General features: G+C 39.9%; 2 protein-coding genes across 3 annotated transcripts; both read left to right on the top strand.

The window, feature by feature from the left end:
* The first annotated feature begins 198 nt into the window (after positions 1–198).
* On the top strand, positions 199–9,450 carry LOC133416106 (smoothelin-like protein 2). 2 transcript variants are annotated; one of them, XM_061702765.1, is made up of 13 exons: positions 199–282; positions 380–1,076; positions 4,662–4,722; positions 4,796–4,855; positions 5,409–5,540; positions 6,228–6,335; positions 6,408–6,536; positions 6,623–6,685; positions 6,777–6,834; positions 6,945–7,067; positions 7,422–7,536; positions 8,071–8,222; positions 9,073–9,450. In XM_061702765.1, the coding sequence occupies exons 2-13, from the start codon at positions 636–638 to the stop codon at positions 9,197–9,199; spliced, it is 1,569 nt and encodes a 522-aa protein (XP_061558749.1). In that variant the 5' UTR covers positions 199–282; positions 380–635; the 3' UTR covers positions 9,200–9,450. The 2 variants fall into 2 exon arrangements, 1 of the variants encoding a protein (XP_061558749.1); XR_009770212.1 differs by lacking the exons at positions 8,071–8,222; positions 9,073–9,450 and having other exon boundaries at positions 6,945–7,307; positions 7,422–7,508.
* Positions 9,451–10,794: 1,344 nt separating this feature from the next.
* On the top strand, positions 10,795–22,131 carry LOC133416205 (adapter molecule crk-like). The gene is made up of 3 exons (XM_061702956.1): positions 10,795–11,323; positions 14,261–14,853; positions 18,475–22,131. The coding sequence occupies exons 1-3, from the start codon at positions 11,104–11,106 to the stop codon at positions 18,607–18,609; spliced, it is 948 nt and encodes a 315-aa protein (XP_061558940.1). The 5' UTR covers positions 10,795–11,103; the 3' UTR covers positions 18,610–22,131.
* Positions 22,132–22,607: the final 476 nt, after the last annotated feature.

The following is a 22,607-nucleotide window of genomic DNA, read 5'->3' as shown; positions in this document are numbered from 1 at the left end:
TGGGAAAGTGTTCCCACATTTTCCATTGCTTGTAAGTATATCAACTACTAAAGTCCAACATTTCTGTCCATAAAGTGTCTTATGAAGACGGCCCACACAAATAATACAGGCCCCTCCTTACCATTCCCTCCCCCCCTCCACCCCCCTTTATGTCCGAAAATACATAGACAAACCTGTTGCTCTCAAACACAGATGGGACACTAAGTGTCTGGGGGAACAGAGAGGAAGACCCACCATCAAAGACTGGAAAAGGATGAGACAAGAATTGGATCCCTTTGGAAGGTTCGTTTCATGCCTATGCCCCGGTTGCAAACTTGATCTGATTGCCTGACCCCGACCCACCCCCGACCCCCCACCAACAACATGTATTTATGTGCAGATTTTCCATTCAGATGAACTGAGACGGACGATCACATTAGAAGGGAAAGATAAGACACATGTTGAGAGATGTCCAAGGCAAGAATGGGACTTTAATGAGTCGCTGGCAAGGACTCCTTGTGATCCTTTTAAAGTGTCCATGCTGGATGATATGTATGGACATTGCAAGCGTCTATTGAGAGTTTCCGATGGTAAAGAAAGGCCGTCCGCTCGAGAAGACTTGTTTCTGGAATCCGACCTGGTACTACTAGATAGCCATGGACCAAGGCGCTAAGGGTGCTGAGGAGAAAATGGTGAGCAAGGCCCTGGTGGAATTCAACGCCACCTTGCAGGCGGCCGTGAGGGAGGTCCACATGGACGTGAGCGCGTTCAAGCAGCGGATTGAGCAGCGGATCGGGGAGATGAGCGCCTCCAGCGCGCCCCTGGCCGAGGCGGTGGGCAGGCTGCAGGAGGAGAACCTGCAGCTCCGCGCCAAACTGGAGGCCCTCAGCCTTCTGATAGAGTCTCTCGCTGGTGTGCAAATCGACAGGAGCTCCCCTTCCGTGTCCAAGGAGAAGAGTAAGGAACGGGGTGTGGAAAACGGGCTTGCAGAGATACAGTCCAAGACCCAGGAAGACCACAGGGTCCAGGTGGGTCTGGCTGCATCTGGATCAGGCCATGCTCTAACCCTACCACCATGGAGACCAAAGGAAATTAATGTAAGTATTTAAAGGTGATCCCTCTCAATCTTTCACCTTTTTGAGGATTTATATGCTAAAACACTCTTTGGGATTGAAATTTGAACTCAAGTGGAAGTCTGGATTATTTGCCTTGAGTAGTTGCTCCCTGAAGTGGGTTTTTAAGTTATGGTTCAGCAGGGCCAGGTGTTCCCTTGTGTAGTGACGGGTTGTGAGAAGATCACAGATTTCTAGGGTCAGGAGGAATGGAAAACCATTGTCCGAATCAGACAAATGAAAGAAATCAAAAACTTTCTATGTCTAGCATGAAACTGATATGAGGTGTGTGAGGTCCAATGGGTATATGTAAAATGTCCACTTTTGTGAAAAGTCCACCCTGCCAGTTATCCACCACCAAAGCAAAAACATTCTTCCAATCATCGACGCGGAAAGACACAGTGATAAGGCAGAAATGATCAAGTGTTCCTCAACCATAATGGTTACTAGAAATGTGATTTTGACATTAGAATCCTCATAGGGATTACAGTAGAACCTGCAGTTAAGTGAAATTTTAGCATTTACCTTCAGAAGTTTCTGCCTTCAGTGTGCTTTTAGGTATGGTTTGGCAAAACCAAGAGTAGTGATCAGGGTGCGAGAACTCCGATTTTCTAGGGTTAGAGGAACTGAAAAAGTTGGAAAGCACTGGCCTGAACAGATGTACCCACCAAAATAAATAAATATATATATATATATATATATATATATATATTTTAGGTTAGACAATTACTTTCTTGCTATCGCTCCGCAGTACCTGATGCCAGGTCTGTACGATCCAGCGGGTATGTAAAATGTCCGGTTTTGTGGTAATACCCCAAAATTCTTATGCCACTACTACCGATCAACCAAACGGAAAGTCAATCAGACAATCTGGAAATGATCTAGCTTTCCTCACACAATGATTAGAGGAAGTAATCCATGTGATCTTGATGCTCATACCCTTGTAAGTCATTTGAACCTGCAGTCTAGTGTAAATCGTGATCGTTTGCCTCAGCTAAAGTGTGTCTTTAGGTATGGTTTGGCAAAACCAGGCCTGGGGACAATGGTGCATGAACCAATAAACAGTTTTGTAGGGTTGCAAGGAACTGAAAACTCCCTGATTGATGAGTAACATCAATAATATCATTTCATGCGATTATATCCTCACACTCACTCCCCTCCCTAACCCCCTTTTCCACTCGTGACCCGCGATTTATTGCCACCACCATCGCCGCCAAAAGGTCACGGCTATTTTTGGCTCCATATTTCGCAGTCCAGAGTGGCCTCTTTGGGCCCGGCATGTGCTCCGTATCGACTTTTGGCATATTCTTTCTAACCGCCGTCCGTGCATATGAATACAAGGGTAGCGGGACTAACATTCGCCAATCGATACATGATTGTCAAGGAGCTCTTAGCCCGTGCATATAACACTAGTAGAACACGCAGTCCGTAGTATTGTGTCGTGTTGTGACGTCGTCACGCGGCAAAAATAAACCTCTCCATGGCCGAGGAATCCCTCCTCGCTGCCAGCGGCTCGACGCTCAAGTCTCTTAGTGGAAAGTTGAATTACGTTTATCGACCTGTCAACAAAAAATAACCCCAGGAGGAAGTGTGATGATATCCGCAGAGCCAGAAATAGAACTTACTGCGACATAGGAAAAAGTCTGGCTGCTCAGTGCAAAATGAGCGAGACAAAAATGTATCATGTAGCTTAATGGCTAGTGAGGAGCGATAAAAATGACCAAATGATTTACATCTGTCAGGTTTTTGTGAAATGGTGTGTAGTTTTTCTTTATTTTAGGTAGAATCTTGGAATCGGTTTATTGTTCCAGCAAATTAATTACCGTTTTCCGGGGCCCCAACGTGCCAGAAAACTCAATTTTTTGCAACCTTGTATATCCTGGTGATAATGTCTATTTCAGGGGTCACAGATACCAGAACATGACCCACCCCCAAAACTCTCTGTAGCGCCCCCTGAAATTTGGCGGTGTGGAGGCCCTCATGGAATTGCTTTTTTTTTTCTCCTGACCAAGGAATTCTTCTTTTTGACATGCTGTAAAGCTCATTAATTTTTGCAAGCTTGTATATCCTTAATAAAAGATGTATTTTGTGGTCACCCAAACACAACCCACTAAAAACTCACTCTGTAGTGCCCCCTTATTATTCTCCTAAAGACTGTTTTTGTAAAATCTACAGTATGAACCCGAATTGGAAGTAGTTATCTGAGACAGATGGGCGACGCTAAATTGGCAACCTTTTTTTGCTTATGTCATCCAAGGTGGGCAGAGCATGGCGTCAAAGCCTCTCACTCAGTTTCTTCCCCTAGAAAGTAAAAAAAGAAATAAAAACAATGATCCTGGTCACCAATTTGCAAATAAAGGCCAAATTCCAGGGCGATATACTTAGCCCCAACCGCCGATTTTGCGTAGCATCCATTTGGGGCTATATCGGGACGCAAGAACAGAAAGGAAACTTGCAAACGGGGCCGATTCCGACTATCGAAAATAGCCTTTCAGCGGGAACATAGATGGCCTCAGCTGTCAGTGGAGGAGAATCTTTCAGCTGCTTGAGACATTAGCAAAGGACCTGGAATTGAATGGACACGTTGGATCCATCATCCTTTATCACTACCATTTGAAGTTTATAGCAGCACCAGAGCGCTTGATATAAGACAAAGATTAGCCATAAAATAGTGCAATGAGATGTTGAAATTATTAAATTCTACATCCCAACAAATATTTCAAATGAAACAATAATGTATAAAATACTGTACATACATTTAACATTCATTAATAATTATACCACATTTGACTTACTATATAATACATCACTTAAATGAATAAAATATAATAGAATCTACATCAAATATAAATTACATATTTGACAATCTGTTCTAACATTTTTTTGTTACAAATAAATGTTAGAATCAGTCTGTAACATAGGCAAAAATAATGTTTGCAAATGTCTTATTTTGATGAAACACAAAGATAATTAGTCTGCTTTATTATTAGAATAAATAGAATTATTGATATTTACTGTTGAGAGGCTAAAATTGCGAGGATTTGGACAATTTGAAGTCGAACAAGGTCCAAACGATTAATCAATTATCCCAAATCTTTATCGATTAATTTGATAATCGATTAGATGTCGATTAATCTTTGCTCCTCTCATATGTTTCTTGCTATTTAAATGTATGGACTGTAATATTATTATGAGAACTTGATTAGACGATGAAACATCTTCATTTTACAGTACATGCACGTAAGCCATCATCGAAAATGGCAGGATGTCCGGTGAGCTAGATTGCTGTCATCTCCGAGTTTATTTTAGGCCACATTGGCTTAAAATGCCGCTGTGGAATCATCATCCACGATGACAGGGGATACACCTCGGAACGTAAACAGTCAACAAGAGTCGCGTTGTAGCGTTGCTAGGGCCGACACGCAAATAGACAGGACGACAGCTGCGTGTCTTACATCACACGAAGCCAGCCATTTGTAGTATTGATCACGCGCCTAATTTGGTTTATTTTAACACTATATACTATGAAAAACATCGAAATCTGGGATGTTTTGTACTATCCTCGAATAGGGAATGGAGGCCAAGGCAGAGAAGCACATTGCCTCAGTGGAACAACAGAACAGGAAGCAAGGTGAGTGTCCACTTTCTCACAGTAGAACCGGTCATGTTAACATCCTCAACTTTGGCTGCTTTGTCGTTCTTAGAAAGTGGAGTCGAGTCCCACCTGTTACGCACATCCATCACCAAAGCCAGCATGATGTCAAGTAAGTACAGTGAACAAAAGACAATCAAATTGAACGTAAAGAAATGTACTTGTATTATTATCCATTTCATGCTTGCGCGTGCGAGGGGTAAAACTACAACGACACCGTTAATGATTTCCATCCTGTCATGGTTTCCATGTCATCTGCTGATTAAATCTGTCTTTTGACACGGTCAGCCCAGGATGAATTTGGCGGTCGTACCGAACCTCATTTTCCCATCACCGCCATGACAAGAATCAGCTCGGAAGCTGCAGTCGTCGCCCATTCTGCAGCTCCTGTGTCTAAAGCCACAGCAGAAACCACAGTAAAATCATTCGAAAATATAAGCGGGGAGTAGAAAAAAACTAAATATTTCCTTCCAACGGCCCGTTATAAACTGCTCACAATCCAAATCATTTATTTATCAACAAATGTTACCTATCCAGAAGTCATTCTGTTTGTTCGCTGGATCATTGATTTTGGCTTTGTGGTAAATATAAAAGACAGGAATATAGTGCGGTCTGGCGATGCAGAGTGACAACTGGTCAGAATAGCATGCCACGTGTTTTTGCAGACGCAGATGAACCCCAACCACATCTTCCTATCAGTGCCACGACCTCCAAAGCAAATCCAGAAGTCGCAGCCAAACCTGCTCAGTCAGCGCCTAAAGTACACGATCCATCCGGAGAATGTCATCCTAAAAAAGGTCACTTTATACAATATTTACAAAGACACAACAATGACAAATGTGTTTGGCCAATGAGTGACCAGCAGTGGTCACCGAGGCTTTGAGGATTTGAGAACAAGATTGAAGAGTTGAGACTGTATCAAGACAAAGACTTTGTAGAGTTGAGACTCAGTCAAGACCAAGACTTTGACGAGATGAGATGAGTCGAGACCGCGACTTAAAGAGTAAAGACTGAGTCAAGACCAAGACTGTTGAGTTAAAACCGAATCAAGATTTGAACCAAATCTTTGAAAGGTTGAGGCCAAGTCAAGATCAAGACTTTGAAACCAAGTTAAGACAAAGACTTTGAGGGATTGAGAAAAGTCGAGACCAAGACTTTGGGATCAAGTTAAGACCAAGACTTTGAGGGGTTGAGACAAGTCAAGACCTAGACTTTGCGGAGTTGATACCAAGTCAAGAGCAAGACTCAGGCGTTGAGACAGTCAAAACCAAGACTTTTTGGGGTTTAGACTGAGTGAAGATCTCGACTTTGATTAGTTGACACCAAGATAAAGGGAATGAGAGTGAGTCATAACTGAGACTTTGAAGAGTTGAAGGAAATTCATGACAACCTTTTCTAAAGTGTACTTGGATCAAAGGACCTTGCATCGCGGGATCAATCAGGCTCTCTATCCGTGACTTCTTTGGCACATCTTCCCCTAACAGCTGTGAGCAGAAGCAACCCAGAAACATCTCCTGTGCCTAAATCTGTCGAGACCTCATCTTTACAGGAATCCCAGAACATAAAACCAGGAGAATATCCATTTCGGCGCGGTGAGTCCTTCACACCAAATCAACAACCATATCAGTTCTTGGTTTTCCTTCTGAAATGAATCTTATGATTAGATGTCGGCGAGGCCAAGTCCCAATTGTGTCTCTCGACCTCGGTCAAAACCACTGCTGAGTCGCCACCAACTGCTACTCCAGCATCCCAAGAACCGACAGTTAAACCTGGGGAATACCCCTTTAAGAGAGGTAGGTCCAATCTGAGGTACACTGATGGTTTTGAAATAATATCTGCTGTCATATATACCTTAACATGCTTTGGTTCGTCAATGCAGCGCCAGTTCTGAAGACACAGAGTCCGAGTCTGAAGAGAAGTGTGAGCTTTCCTCAACCAGCAGGTAAAAACTAGTAAATCCCAGTCTAATTGACATGCAAAATCTCTTCAGTTGTTTATAAGATGGACAATAAAATATTTTTTTTCCCGTACAGAAAAGTTACTTCCCTCCAAATCAATCATAAAACCAGGTTTTTCACCTAGTTTCGAAAAGTAAGTCGATTATCGACCCTGATGTAAATTTCCCATGTTGATGTTTGCACCTCCAGTCAATTTTTCTTCTTTTTCTTCCCCCCCCCCCCCCCCCCCCCTCTTCTCTTCAGAAAAGCCACCTCCCCTGCAGTGGAGTTTAAACAAGACCTGACCAAGTCTAGCACACTTCCCCGCGCTGGTGGAGCTCAGGCCAAACGTGCCCTCTTCGAGCGGATGAACTCCGAGCCGATAAAGTTCGTGCCATTGAAGCATTTCCCTTTCCTTAAAGCCGAGTACACGCATACCAATAGTCGGGCCGAATTGGAGACTTTCTACCCCCTTCCAATCAAAGTTAGCAACGGCACGATTATCGGATGTCTCTGAAAGATTATCCTGAGCCATTATCCTGTGGTGTAGGGTGCGTAAAGAGTGATTTTTCATCCCCCATCTGCTCTGAAAACAGTCAGGCCAACAATCATAAACCTTAAAGCAAGGTACACACATGCTGATAATCTGGATGAAATTTGGCAAAGGGCCAAAATGGATTCTCTCAAAGATTTTCCTGACCATCAGATTTCCAGATACCAACGTGTATTTCTATTCAATAGGCCCAAGGATTCCAAGCCCAAACTGAAGCGCTCCCAGAGCTTTGGTGTTTCCAGCGCCAGTGGTATAAAACAAATCCTGCTGGAGTGGTGCCGCTCAAAAACCATCGGCTACCAGGTACAAAAATTGGAACGCTCCCAATTGTAACTTAGGGATCGTTTTAAAGTGGAAATGTTATGGACTAATGTACTTTTTTAATGGCCTGTATTTGGAATAGTTAGGTCTGTGGAGGTTGTCGTATACAGTACAGTCTATGAAATGTTTTACTAGACCACCCTTGTTTCTTCAGTGTTTTGTTCATTTTTAATGCCTGGTACAACTAAAGGCACACACACATTTGTTTGGACTCATATAATGATGACAACAAAAATAGGTCATAATAGTTTAATTTAAGAGCTGATATATAGCCATTTCCATGGTTATTCTAGATAATAACCCAAATCACTGGGACTACAATTAAGTTTAAGCATGTCAAATAGGACAAAATATTATGGAATCAGCTATATTTTATTGTCTTCATTATATTCTTCAGGTAATATACATTTAGTGCTACCAGGTATTAAAATGAACAAGAAATTGAAGAAAAAAAGTGGTCTAATATTTTTTTCCGCTTTCATCAACAAGCTGTTCCGTGAAATGTTCCTACCGCAGAACATCGACATCCAGAACTTCTCCTCGAGTTGGAGTGACGGCATGGCCTTCTGCGCCCTGATCCATTCCTTCTTCCCGCTGGAGTTCGACTACAACACGCTGAACCCCGCTAACCGCAAGCAAAACCTGCAGCAGGCCTTCACTACAGCCGAGTAAGTTCTTTCATTGGGGAGAGGCGTTAAGGTTTGAGAACATGACTGCCTTTATTCAAACCAATGGAGTACTTTATTTAGTCAACTGCAGATGAACTGAGATAATTACAATTGGTAGCCGTTTAGTTTTACTTGATGGAGAATAAGAAGGTTTCTATTTGAGGGAGGTGTTTATTTTCCTCCAGTGGATCATCATCTAGTAGGCATCTATGAGAGGATGCACACTATTTGAGGAAATTTGGTATCGCATCGAGGTTGGAACATTTGAGAACATTTTTCTCCGTTTCCTGGTGGGGAATAATAAGGCTTTTATATGAGGGAGGCATTTATTTTTTCAGCGGACGGTGACTAATTGGGGCATCTTTTAGAGGGATCAGGAAATCTGATATCACATCAGGATTGGTTGAACGTTTTTCCATTTTTTTTCCTGCTGGTGAATAGGAAGGCGTCTACTTGTATTTGAGGGAGGGGTTTATTTTTCTTCAGTGGATATTGACTCATTGCGGATATGGAATCTATTAGAGGGACAGTCACAATTTCAGGAAATATGGGATCACTTCAGGGGAGGAGAACATTTAAAAAAAAATTTTTGTGGAATTGGAAGGCATCTATATTAAGAGGGAGGTGCTTATTTTTCCTCAAGTGTATAGTGACTAATGGGGGCATCTACTATAGGGATGGACACTATTTGGTAAAATATGGAATCGCATCCAGGGGTGGACAACTTTTTCCTATCATGGGCCATTTCAGTTGCGATTGGAGGGGAGGCATCCATTAGAGGGAAGGCCACTATCTGAGGCAATACTCAAAGATATGAACCGCATTTTCCCCGGTTCTCCTCCCGTGTCAGAACCCAGGCCGACTGTCTCCGTCTGATCGAGGTGGACGACATGTTGGAGATGGGCGACAAACCGGACCCCATGTGTGTGTTCACCTACGTCCAGTCCCTCTACAACCACCTTAAGACGTTCGAGTAACTAACTCTGAATCACCGAAAACTGCAAAGACACACATTGTCGTGTAACCACACTTTCAAGAAGACGAACTGTGGCGTGAGCGTTTCGTGTTATGCGTGTTTCTGATGCTGTTGCTGTGTTTACAAAAGGGATCTTTGGAAGCAGAGCCCCACTATTTAAAAATACAATTGTCACAACTGCTAGTGTGGATGTGCCAATACAACATGGATGTGCTCCAGAATAGCATGAGATGCATTTTGCAATGTGTCAAAATAAAGCAATTTTCTAGTGTTTTCCATTCTCTATCTTTATTTCGCCCATCTATCCAGTTTCTATTACACTTGTCATTAGTGAACTGGAGCCTTTCCAGAACGGCAGAAACCGAGATTCAAACTTTTACTTCAGAACTGTGAACAGACGTGCAAAACACTAGGACCCTGTGCTGCCCCGATATGTACAGAAATTGATGACAGAGTGCTTATCGCCACCTACTGGTCAAATTAAAACAGTGCAATTTAACACGTGTTTCGTTGTGCACTCTGAAGACACTTCATTAAGTACACGTGCACAATATTAATCATCTCGAATTATGCATTCAGAAAGATAATGATCCACATTCTTTGATCGAAACAAGCAATATTGTGTAGTTATTTTTGATTGTCGTTTACAGTGGTGTAGAACTGTGTTCATTTACCTTACTGGGCCAAATATTAAATTAGTTGTTCATTATCAAATCAGTTTCATTTTTTTTGTTCGCCACAAACAATACTGTGTGTATATTACTTTGGTTAGTATAACGTTTTTTTTTTTTAAATTTACCTCGTTGAGCTACATATATAGGGCAAAACAGTAAATAATTGGTTGATAATTTCCTTCCTTGTCCTTGAAAGATGAGACTGTCCCATTTTTTGATCGACACAAACAATCCCATCGGGTTCCTTATTGTGGTTAAAGTTAGTTAGAACAGTTTTTATTTATTTTTTTACTTTGAGCTCCATAAATGGGGCAAAATATGAAATGAGGTTATTTTTTACCTCTTTCTTGGGGAAGAAAATGTCTCAATCATCATTGGTCGCATAGATTTGAAAATATGCTACTTATTTCTATCAATATGTTTACATTTTAAAAAAAAACTAAATTTAAAGAAAAAACCGGCACAAAACCCTAATTATAATAAATATATAATACACATTTCACACAGTTTAATATTAGTCCAATAGTTTGACCCATGTGTGTGTTTTTCCCGACGTTTCTCAAGGGTCACAACGCACCTTTTTCCAGTCAATGTATAAAAAAACAAAATTAAAAACAGTTTACCTTTTTTAATGGAACTTTTCATCCATCCATCCATTTTCTGAATCGCTTATTCTCTAAATTATTGTTTGCCGGAATTAAGAAATGTTATATCTAAAAAAAAATCCTTATTACATATTTTATTATTTCTCAAACACATGACTAGCATAAAAACTAGTTACTGATAACAACATTTCAATAGTATGCCAAAGGTTAATTTGAACCATGCGTCTTTTTTTGTGTGTGTTTTTTCCCGACGCTTCTCGAGGCTCATGAACGCACCCCTTCCCATTGACCAGGCATCCCTTCCGGTAGATGAGGTCAACTTTTCCCTAGATCCGCCATTTCAGTCCTGGAGTTTTCTTGTTGCACATTAGTTTGGGGCTTTCTTCAGACATTTTATCACACAAAACACTCGCCTATAAGCCTTTAGTCGTGCCACGATAAGGTAGAAACCCTCCGCGCGGCTACGTTGCTCGCGAAAACCTGCCTCAAGTCGTGATTGCACCTTTTTTTTTTTTTTCTCCTCAATGCCGGGGGAGCGTCCCTGACCCAAAGTTTTTTTGTATGAGTTGCGGATAAAAAAAGAGGGGGAATAGGGCCTCGAGCCTCGGGGCGTTAATTGTTCAGTCATGGCTGGTAATTTTGACGCCGAAGACCGTGCGAGTTGGTACTGGGGCAGGCTGAGCCGCCAGGAAGCCGTTTCTCTCTTACAGGGACAGAGGCACGGCGTTTTCTTGGTGAGGGACTCCATAACCAGCCCCGGGGACTACGTGCTGTCTGTGTCCGAGAACTCCAAAGTGTCCCATTATATCATCAACAGCATCAGTAATAACCGACTATCCGGCTCAGGTAACGCTTCTAACTTCTGTTTTGTGCTGCCAACACCCTATTTTCTTCAGAGCTACTGGAACTATTTTAACAATGCCGTCCGACTTGCTAGGCTGTGGCCCCCGTCGCTCCGCCTTCTGCACCAAACCGCCATAGTGGAAAGACAGATTTGACACGTTTGGCAACATAATGCCATCGGGCCTCCACTATAACCCCGAGGCACAAGCATATTTTGTTGATTAAGTGTGTCCTTTACAATTCGGCTGTTTTAAAAACTGGTAACTGTTACTTTATTTTAAGATAAATTCATAGGTGTAGGGGCGGTGTGAAGCGGTGGTGCGTTTGCGACCTAGCTAGTAGCCCATGTAGCATGGCAGGAAAGCAGTAACTGTACAAAATGAGATTTTTTTAAATTTGATTTTTTATTGTAATCACCAGATCACTTGAATTCAACATGAAAACAAATCATGACACATTTCTGAAATTGTTTTGAATTGTGATAAAGTTTGACTTGGTGCTAAAGTCACACATTTCGAAATGCAGTTTGGTTGCCGCGGGCTGTAAACCCCAGAAACCAATCAATACTATTTTCAAATTGGGATCATCAGGACACTTGAATTAAACCTGACAGCAAAACATTACTCATACTTAGTAAATTATGTTTAGAATTGTAACACTTGGTGCTAGTTGCTGCAGGGTGTGCACCACCCGAGCGACTGTTCAAGATTTTATTTTCAAATTGTGATAGCCTGTACACTTGAATTGAGCCTGAAAAAAAGATAATTAAAAGTCACAGTTATCAAATTGTTTTGAATTGCAATAAAATTAGATTTTGTGTCAAAGTGGCGTTTTTCTAAATACAGTTTGGTTGCTCCCCTAATTGAAGATGCTCAATTGTCTGTAGGTATGAGTGCTTGTCTTTGCCCTATGATTGGCTGACGACCAATGCAGGGTGTATCTTGCATTTTGTGAAAGAATTCATTACTATTATAGTGATCATGTTTAAAGCATATTCACATTTTGTAGAAATTCACCCATGCAGATTTGTGGACGAGACAAAGAAGCTGTCTGGTTCACACTTACCGAACCTGTCATTTTCACACTTACTCAAGGAGACGTGTAACTATGCTGTCTGTTAGAAACTGTTAGAACAACAGGAAACGATCTCAACATTTTTCAGGTGCACCTGCGCATTTCGGTAAAGTTCCACTGTGTTGCATCCTGCTTTGCTTCAAATAAACAGCGGACGGCGGCAGCAATTCTTTGACAGTCTTGGTGAGCACACTCTCTCAGTGAGTTGCTCTGCTGTCTCTCGCGAGCAGAAAGGACAATGTTGGTTGGTGTGAGTTCACTTCGATACAGTCCTCAGGCTTGTCTCAGTTGTTTTGAAGAAACTTCTCTGACACCTTTTGCCCCAAAGTCAAAGTCATATATAGGGCAAAACAGTAAATAATTGGTTGATAATTTGCTTCTTTGTCCTTGAAAGATGAGACTGTCCCATTTTTTGATCGACACGAACAATCCCATTGGGTTCCTTATTGTGGTTAAAGTGAGTTAGAACAGTTTTTATTTATTTTTTTACTTTGAGCTCCATAAATGGGGCAAAATATGAAATGAGGTTATTTTTACCTCTTTCTTGGGGGAAAAATGTCTCAATCATCATTGGTCGCATAGATTTGAAAATATGCTACTTATTTCTATAAATGTTTATATTTAAAAAACTAAATTTAAAGAAAAAAAACGGCACAAAACCCTAATTATAATAAATATATAATACACATTTTACACAGTTTAATATTAGTCCAATAGTTTGACCCATGTGTGTGTTTTTTCCGACGTTTCTCAAGGGTCACAACACACCTTTTCCCAGTCAGTGTATAAAAAAGAAAAAAATGAAAAACAGTTTACCTTTTTTAATGGAACTTTTCATCCATCCAGCCATTTTCTGAACCGCTTATTCTCTAAATTATTGTTTGCCGGAATTAAGAAATATTATATCTAAATTATGTTTAGAATTGTAACAAAGTTAGACTTGGTGCTAGTTGCTGCAGGGTGTGCACCACCCGAGCCACTGTTCAACATTTTATTTTCAAATTGTGATAGCCTGTACACTTGAATTGACCTTGAAAAAAAGCAAATTAAAAGTCACAGTTATCAAATTGTTTTGAATTGTAATAAAATTTGATTTTGTGTCAAAGTGGCGTTTTTCAAAATACAGTTTGGTTGCTAATTGCAGAAAGCATCTTTTATTTTTTTTTAATGGAACTGGGAAGGCTGTTTTGGGGGGGGGGGCTTGAGATGAGCACTCACATTGGCCTCTGTGGAATGTCTGTCATCCGGCCTGGTCGTACACTCACACAGCCTGACTTCTGACTCTTAAGGCCACACTCAGGCCTCTTTATCCCAACACTTATTTGTTGGGCGTCTTCTGCCATGTTCGCTTTATTTATTTATTATTACCGCCTTGTGTTTCGTTTGAAATTTGCTCCTTCCTAATATACAAAGGTGTTAACCTTTCTCTTGAGCTATACCACTTCAACCTACTTCCTTGACAGCAATTACAGCTTTCTTCTTAGCTCGGGATTGTGGTGCCATCTTGTGGCATTTTAGAGCATTATAGGAAGAACACAAAAATGTGAATGGGTTTTAGAATGCAGAGAGCATTTTTTTTTCCATTAAAAAAAACTAATTACAAATTGTATTTTTTGGTGGGGGGCTGGAATGGATTAAATTCTGAGGATTTGGACAATTTTAAGTTAAACAAGGTCACTAAATGATGTATTGGTTATCAAAAATAATTGACTAACTTGATAATCGCATTAATCATTGCACCTCTCGTAAAAAGTTTTTTTTTCCTGCTAACAAAAAACTCCTTGGCGGAGGTAATAAAGTCTCCTCGAGTCCACGTCCATGTTCATCTGTTCCGTGTGTTTAACCAAGCCACCATTCCTCCACCAGGTCTGGCTCCTCCGCGGTTTCGCATCGGGGATCAGGAGTTTGAGGCCCTGCCGGCCCTGCTGGAGTTCTACAAGATCCATTACCTGGACACCACCACCCTCATCGAGCCCATCACCAAATCCAGGGGATTCGTCAGCTCCTCGGCCAGCGTCCCACCGCAGCAGGCCGAGGAGGCCGAGTTCGTCCGGGCGCTCTTCGATTTCCTCGGCAACGATGATGAGGATCTCCCGTTCCGCAAGGGCGACATTCTGCGTGTGCTAGAGAAGCCGGAGGAGCAGTGGTGGAACGCCGCCAACCAGGAGGGCCGCGCCGGGATGATCCCAGTCCCCTACGTGGAGAAGTACCGGCCAGCCTCGCCCACGGCGGCCAGCCCAGGAGGCCCCGTCGTGGGCACCGGACAAGGGGGGCAGGTCGGTGGTGCAGCGGCCAGCGCCGACGGGACGGGGCCTCCCCAGGCCCTGGGTGATCCGGGCCAGTACGCCCAACCGGTGGTCGCCACCCAGCTCCCTAATCTACAGAACGGGCCGGTGTATGCCCGAGCCATTCAGAAGAGGGTGCCCAACGCCTACGACAAGACGGCGCTGGCTCTAGAGGTAGCGTTTTTATTTATTTATTCCCCCCCACCCGGGCCGTCCCCAACATTCACCGTTGTCCTTGTTTGCCTCAGCTGAGAACGCGTCTCCCGCTAAATGGCCTCGTCACGCCTGCGCGCACTCGCACAAAAGTGGCTTTACAAATGCGAGCTGACGGCGCGCACAGACGAGTGCATGAATACAACGCTCTGTACATTGTAACGGGAGCGTCTCATTGTGCGGCCCAGAGAAGCAAAGCATTCTGGGAGCTGATAGTTCAGCGATCTCGCCAGTGATTCCCAACTTCTGTTATTGTGCTGTGAGAAATCATCGGTGTGCGGAAATGATCCAATTTCATGTCATATTCCGAAAATAATTGACTACAAATAATGTATCCTTGTTCATCTACAGGTGTAGCTCAATGAATTAGAATAGTGTGAAAAGCTTAATTTAGTCAATGAAAATGATTTTTCATGCAGAAATTAGGCAGGAATTTACCATCTAAAATCTAAAAGCATTTTCCCGTGTTCAATGAATTTATGTAATGTATGAGTACACAAATAAATGAACCTTTCTACGACATTCTAATTTATTCATATGTACCTGTATTTATGCAAGTAATGTATAGTGACAGGCAGAACAATTCAATGTTCTTCCACTAGATGGCAGAAGGTACAATTAACATGTTTATCCACCTGTTGCATACTACCGAGCCCAGACTTCCCTCTTAGTAAGTCAATTTGTAAATTGAAATGAGATAATTTCAGTGTGTACTTTTTTGTGACATTTTGTTGTTGTATATTTAAAAAAAATCGCATGACACACCACTTAACATATATGTCACAGAAAGCATAGATACTTCAATTGTGATGATCTACTCTCAATTTGCAAATGTAATTACTCAGTGTGAATTGTGAAATCTGGGCGTACTAAAATGACCACATAGCTGCTATTGTGTTGGATGAATAGCAACAGGCAGCTACACTGGTTAATTACCTTCTGTCATCTACAGGTGCATACCAGTAAATTAGAATATTGTATAGTTCATTGTATTTCAGCATTGCAATTCCAAAAGGGAAGCGCATAATTTATACAGATTCAATACAAGAAAGTACTTTTCAGAAGGCCAATAACCTCATTTCCATATTGAAAGAGGTCGATTTATGCTCACATACCACTAAAAACACAACCAATTGAGAGCAGGGTTTTATGCAACACGCTCATGATCAAGTTTCGTCCATAAAAATAAAAACGGCAACGGATTTAAATCCGATTATCACTTTTTTACGCAATTCCTCAATCTCACATCCATGCTAGTTTTCGTGCAGGAGCAGAGTGAAGTGAGTTAAGTCAAAGTATTATGAAAAGACACTTTTTATTTATTTATTGAGAATAAAGTAATTATTTTGGAATACTTTTACAGAAAACAAATTTCAGGCTAAACAGTACAGTAACAGTAAAGTAATTACATGAATATTTAGAAATATGAAAATGAAGACCAGTTTTACAAGAAAGCCAATAATCACGAGAATAGTCAAAATATCACAAAAATAAAAAAGAATGTATGAGAAAAAACTTCCATTTTACAAGAATAGTCCAAATATTACAGAAATAATTACATAATTTCGCAAGAGTTGTAATTGTCACATTTAAATTTAATGTAATAATTACAACATACTTTTGAGAGGAAAGTCTGTTTTACAATAATAAAATAGAATGAAGTGGTATTTACTTAAACTTAAGAAAAAAGAGAATGTATAAAACTAAAGAAATACTTTAAAACACTGTTGTAAAACCGAGGACCCACTGTATGTGATACTATTCCTGTACTTGCTTTGCATACACATCGGTTCCCCATTTAACACCATGGCTTTATGAGCTCTGCAGTTGTAATGATTTGAAGTCCCCTCGCAGACTGACAAGCATGATCATTAAGTTGCCATTCAGTGACGTATAACTCACGCTGGCAGTGTAATGCTGAAGTGAAACACTGCCAAGTGTGCGTCGTCTGCAGCTTTAAACGTCTTCTGGCTGCTGGAGAAATGACACTATGATGATGATAAAATGTAGATTTACTGCTGAGAATAATGAGACAAAGACTTATTTGTAAAAAGAAGCATCAGCCGTAAAGCAAATCTTTAGCCAATTGCCTTGCAAACATATTTTGAGACACAATTTGCTAACAGTATCCTGAAAACAAAAATTTTACTGTGAGTCATAATGTTACAAGAATATATATTTGATATGGAAAAAGTCTTACAAGATTAAAGCCTAAATATTAGGAAACCAAAGACATGTTTAGTCATAACTATGAGAACAAAGTATTACAAAATTAAAAAAATTATTTGACGAGAATAAATTATTGCAATCACTGTTTTGTTTTGCAATAGTAAGTAGTATAAGTAGTATTTTCAGAAAATCCACTTGTCGTCCAAGAATCACGTTTATAAGAATAGTCTAAACATTACAAAATAAAAATGTTCAGCCCCCCCAAAAATATTTTGCGAGAATAGTCATTAAAATTATACCAATAGTCAAAGAATATTTTACCCCAAAAAAAATCAGTACTTTGGTAAGCCAAAATATTACAAAAACAAGTCTTTAAAAAAATAATAATAATAAATCGTAATCTTACAAGAACAAAGTCCAAATATTAGGAAACTCGACATATTTTTACAGAAAGTCAAAAATAAAGTAAAATATTATAAAAATTTGATTGGAATAAATTAATAAAATCAAGGTTTTTTTTTTTTTTTGCAAAATAAAAATCTTAAAAATACAAGTAGTATTTTCAGAAAATGGGGTAGTTGTCTGAGAATCATGTTGTAATTATGAAAATAATCAAATTATAAAAAGAAAAAAATCAAAGAATTTACGAGAATAGTCAAATTATCAGAATAGTCAAAAGAATATTTTACAGAAAAAAGTACTTTGTCGAGCCAAAATATTACATGAGTTTTTTTGCGGGGCGGGGGCTGTTTGGTAAACGTCATCTTGCGAGAATAAAGTCATGATTATGGGAATAAAGTAAAAATATGAAAATCAAATCATTTCAAGGAAAGGTTATAATTGTCAATAGTCAAAATATTACTATCATTAAAAAAATCACATTTACGAGAATAGTCCAAATTTTACAGAAAGTGACAATTTCATGAGTCAAAATATTTAAAACAAACATAATTTTACAGAATTTTTGCAAAAAAAAAGTCAGTTTGACGAGTAAAATAAAAACTTTTTCGAGAACAAAGTAATTACAAGAACCAAGTAAAATATTTTTATTTTTAAAAAAAATCAAGACGTTGGTACTTTTACAACAAAAAATTTAAATATTATGAAAATACAAACTTTACAAATCTTATGAAGGAAAGGTTTACGAGAGAAACCGTAGACGTAATATTACGTAGCATAGCTGTTAAGATGAGGACTGCAGAATATGAAACAAAACATCAATTATCAGTGTGAGCCTTTAATGCAAAATTGCAACAGATTGTCATTTTTTTTTTCCAAATCTTTGGCTTTTCTTTTCAGTAGGCCCCTAACTAACAGTCTAACCATGACTCTTGTTTGTGAGTTTCTGTATACATCTTTGTGTGTGTGTGTGTGTGTGTGTGTGTGTGTGTGTGTGTGTGTGTTTTTCGGCAGGTGGGAGACATGGTGAAAGTGACCAAGATCAACGTGAACGGCCAGTGGGAGGGCGAGTGCAAGGGCAAGCGTGGCCACTTTCCCTTCACCCACGTGCGACTGCTGGAACAACACCATCCGGACGACGAGAGCTGAGAAACGCTCGCTACCAGCGTCCCACCTCTTGCGCATTTCTGTGTCCGGTGGTGGGGAACAAAGGAAAAAAAATCTACAGAAGCACACACCTACAAAGCAAACCTACGAGCTAAACAGGTCGCAGGCCCTCGAGGCCAACAGGGACGAGCTTAGATAGAACGCCTTCTTTTTTTGATGGACGCCAGAGCTCGGCAGACTGACAACCGTGAAAATATTCCTTATTGTGGTTGTCGTGATTAACAGTCAAATCCAAAACAAGACAATAACACTTTAATTTTTGTACATGTTTTTCTTGATAAGGTATATGAATGAAAACTGTTTTATGTTTAGGTTGCGCTGCCCGTGATGAATTTTTAACCCAAATGGCAACTTGGTTGTGCCTGTTATTATTTGGTATTAAACCCTCATTACATGTGCAAACCAAAAAGTGAATGTTTACACATCCAGCTAAGGAATGGATGATCTATTATTGATAAGTCGAAAAAGCATGTCTTCAGGCGATGCTAACTGTTTGGCTGCACGGTTTGAGGTCTGAAGAAGAACAGGCTACGCTACATCCACGCTCACAAATAATTTTGGGTGGTAGCATTTTGGCTAAATAAAACACTGGCATCGAAAGAGGAGGTTGGAACATTCATTGACAATTATACAATTTTAAATTTCATTAGCCCTTCAAGGAAATGTAGTCTAATGCCCATCCCTAGTCGGGCCAGAACCCCAAAAAGTTTTGTTGAGAGTCTTGGCTCCCTAGTGTTTGTTTAGTATGCTAAGATGAACAATCTGGAACATGTTATAAAATGTATCTTCTTTGTGACACCAAATATGATAATTGCTGGCCAAACTTCAGTCTTCTGTTTGCAAGTTTTGTTGGTGTCCATATGGCCGCTAACTCGCTCGCAAAACGGATCTTAGCATCTAATGACTGTATGATGAAGAAATTAAGTCGAGTAGATCCTTTGTCCGGGCCAATGCCCAAACAATTATTGTTAACTTCTGGCTATCTAGTGTTACCTGACTACACTAAAATTAAATAAAACAATCTGGAACAAACAATATCTGCGACACAGAGTACAAAATTCATTAGCCAAACTTCAGTTGAAGATGAGCGACTCATGAACTGGACCTTAGCATTTCATGACTTTCCCTTGTAGTTTAAATGTAGTTACATGCTAACGCCTAGTCTGGCCAGACCCCAAACAAGTTAACTATCAAAATTACCTAGTGTTTCCTTGCTACGCTTAAGTGAATGTGAACAATCTGGATAGAATTGGTTGTTGATGCCTCTGGATGTAAACATTTTGTTTTTAGTCAGACCAAATATGAAACTTATCCAAAGGTGAGTCTTCTGTCAATAAGTTGTATTAACTTCCATCTTGGCCTGTATTTGATCATGGGAATTTAGGCAAATGTCCATATCTAGTCTGGCCAGAACCACAAAGTCGAGTTAACGATCAAAGCTATGTACCGTGAGCTATTACACTCAAATGAACAAGCATTGGAAGGTGATGCATCCTGATGTAAAATTTATTTTCTTTGTGACATAAAATACAAAACCAAACTTAGTCTTCCGTCGATTACTTTTATTAGGACCCAAATGACTGCTAATGAGGAGATGCTACGATCCTAACCTGAGCGCACGCTGTCCTTCTCTATTTTTGATCAAAAAAATGCAGGCGATTACCCAGCCAACTATCCTGGCTACTTTGCGATAGCTCGCTACACTAAAATGAACAAAAAATCTGGGTAGAATTCCTCAGCCCTCGGTCGATGATTTATATTATTCTCCGAATGGCTTGTTAGCGACGAAGAGATGCGTGAACCTGAAGTTAGCGTCTGAGGCTAGTTTACACTTGGTTTACTTCTGGCCTCGTATTGTTCTGTATCCCTCACAGCTGATTTTAGAGAAGGGAAACTTTTATTTTTTTTTTTTTAACTGCAATCAAATCTGCAAACATTTGTACCATGTTAAGACTGTGAGCTCAAACCACATTTCCGGCCCAAATTTGACAGGATTACACTACAAATGAGCGGCAAGCTATTCTACAATTAAAACCTATACATACTAATTGCAGTTTTGCCAGTTTGTATGTTGTTCCTGAAAAAAAACAAAACAATTTTGCCCAGCTCTCTGTGTAAAATCCACTCCAACCAGCATGTCGCTACATTTTTCCACCCTTTGTAGTGTCTGAGTTATTTTTAAGTCTCTAACTTCTAATGTCAAGTTAAACCAAAAAAGAAGTGGTACACAGTTTCTGTGTCGGTGGAACAATGCAATCTGTGCTTCCAGGCTGTGCTGTTATGTGTATTACAGCAAACTGGTTTGTTAGCATGTCTGGCATTGTTTAGAGGTTTAGACTATTTGCATAAGAACTGACTCAATGAGTGAGCGGCCTGAATGACTAGCCAGCCAGTATTGCTTGAAGAGTTTACCAGCTTGTATTTAAATGAACGTTAAGCCAAATTTATCCCATCAAACCAGTTTTCTTAGTTTTTATTCAGTGAATCATGAAAAATTATTCTGATGAGCATGCGAACATGCCATAGGGCTGTATTTGTATTACTTCTGAATACATGCTTGTGGCTAGAAAACCCACATTATGCCAAGATGGGGTGCTTGGTTCAAAGGAGTGTTGGAGCTGCAACAACAACAAAAAAGTCGTGATTTTACGCGAAGACAAATATTTCTAATTTGAACCGCTGCTTTGATTGACATTGACTGCAGGTTTTTCAACTTAGGAAATACAATTTAAAAAATTTGTACAAATATGAGATTTCTAACGAATGTCAAAAAGGGTTCCTTTTATGTGAAGCCATATTGCAAGCACAAATACCTAATATCAGAAGAGTAAATTTGTGATTGTACTCGGAAAGTTATGTAACACTGTAAAAATGTTCAATTTACAATGGAACAATGCATTCAAATATTTGAATTGTACAAGAAAACAGTTTACATTTGAATGTTCATTTTCATATTTTAACTTTTGTTGTAAAAATAGAATGAAGTACTTTCTACAAAACTTAAAAATTAAATCTTTAAATGCATTTTGGCATGATCCCAATGACAAAATTAGGTATGTATCCCCCCGCCCCCCAGTGTGGGCCGAGTAGTTCTTTGTGGACTAAATGTTGGTCTTTTGCCAAGTGAATGCTTAAAAGTTCTGATTCCTAAGCTCTTATTGTTGCCTCGAGTGAAACATCTTTAATGGAATTATTACATTGCAACTCATGTGAATGCTGAAGAAACCATTTATGAATCTGTTAAACATGCACCTTAATCCCTTCAATGCTTCCAAGTCTTTAAACACCCCCCCTCCAAAAAAAAATTATTTTTTCCTGCAGAGCGCTAAATATTTTGTGCCATTCCAGACCACTGTTTTAAAGGACCACAAATGAGGAAAATGTAAGATTTACCATTTTATTTTGTATATTGTCAAAGTGTTATGAAAATATATTTCAAGTTATGTTTTATTTTTCTGTATGGTGTTATGTGTTAATAATATACCTAGTCAATAAAAATGTACCATGGACACTTTGATGTCATTGGTTGCTGGGGTGTGTGTGTCCCCCTCCCCCCCTCTTCTATTTTGAAATTCTTATCCTGGCTTGAAACTATACTTCATACCGTAACACTCGTCTCAAAACCCCAATTTTGAAACCCTAACGTCTTGAAGCTGTGATGTCAAACTGGCTACAAACCCTAATCCAGGCTAGAAACCCAAACTTGAAACCTGAATTTGGGCTCGAAACCTTGTTTTGAATACCCACCCTGGCTTGAACCCCGACTTTGATACCCTAACACAGCACTCGAAACAATAATTTGAAGCCTAAACCCTTGTTTAAAACCCTAACCCTGGCTTGAAACCCTAACTTGAAACTGTAACTCTGGCTTGAAACCATGATTTAAAAAAAAAAAAAAAAAAACCCTAACCCAGGTTTGAAACCATAACTTGAAACCCGAACACCTGCTTGAATCCCCAATTTGATACAAACACTGGCCT

The sequence above is a fragment of the Phycodurus eques genome, chromosome 17, assembly GCF_024500275.1.
Source record: "Phycodurus eques isolate BA_2022a chromosome 17, UOR_Pequ_1.1, whole genome shotgun sequence".
In the NCBI taxonomy this organism is placed as follows: Eukaryota; Metazoa; Chordata; class Actinopteri; order Syngnathiformes; family Syngnathidae; genus Phycodurus; species Phycodurus eques.
The sequence above is the reverse complement of the archived record's forward strand: the minus strand, read 5'-3'. Positions and strand labels throughout refer to the sequence as shown.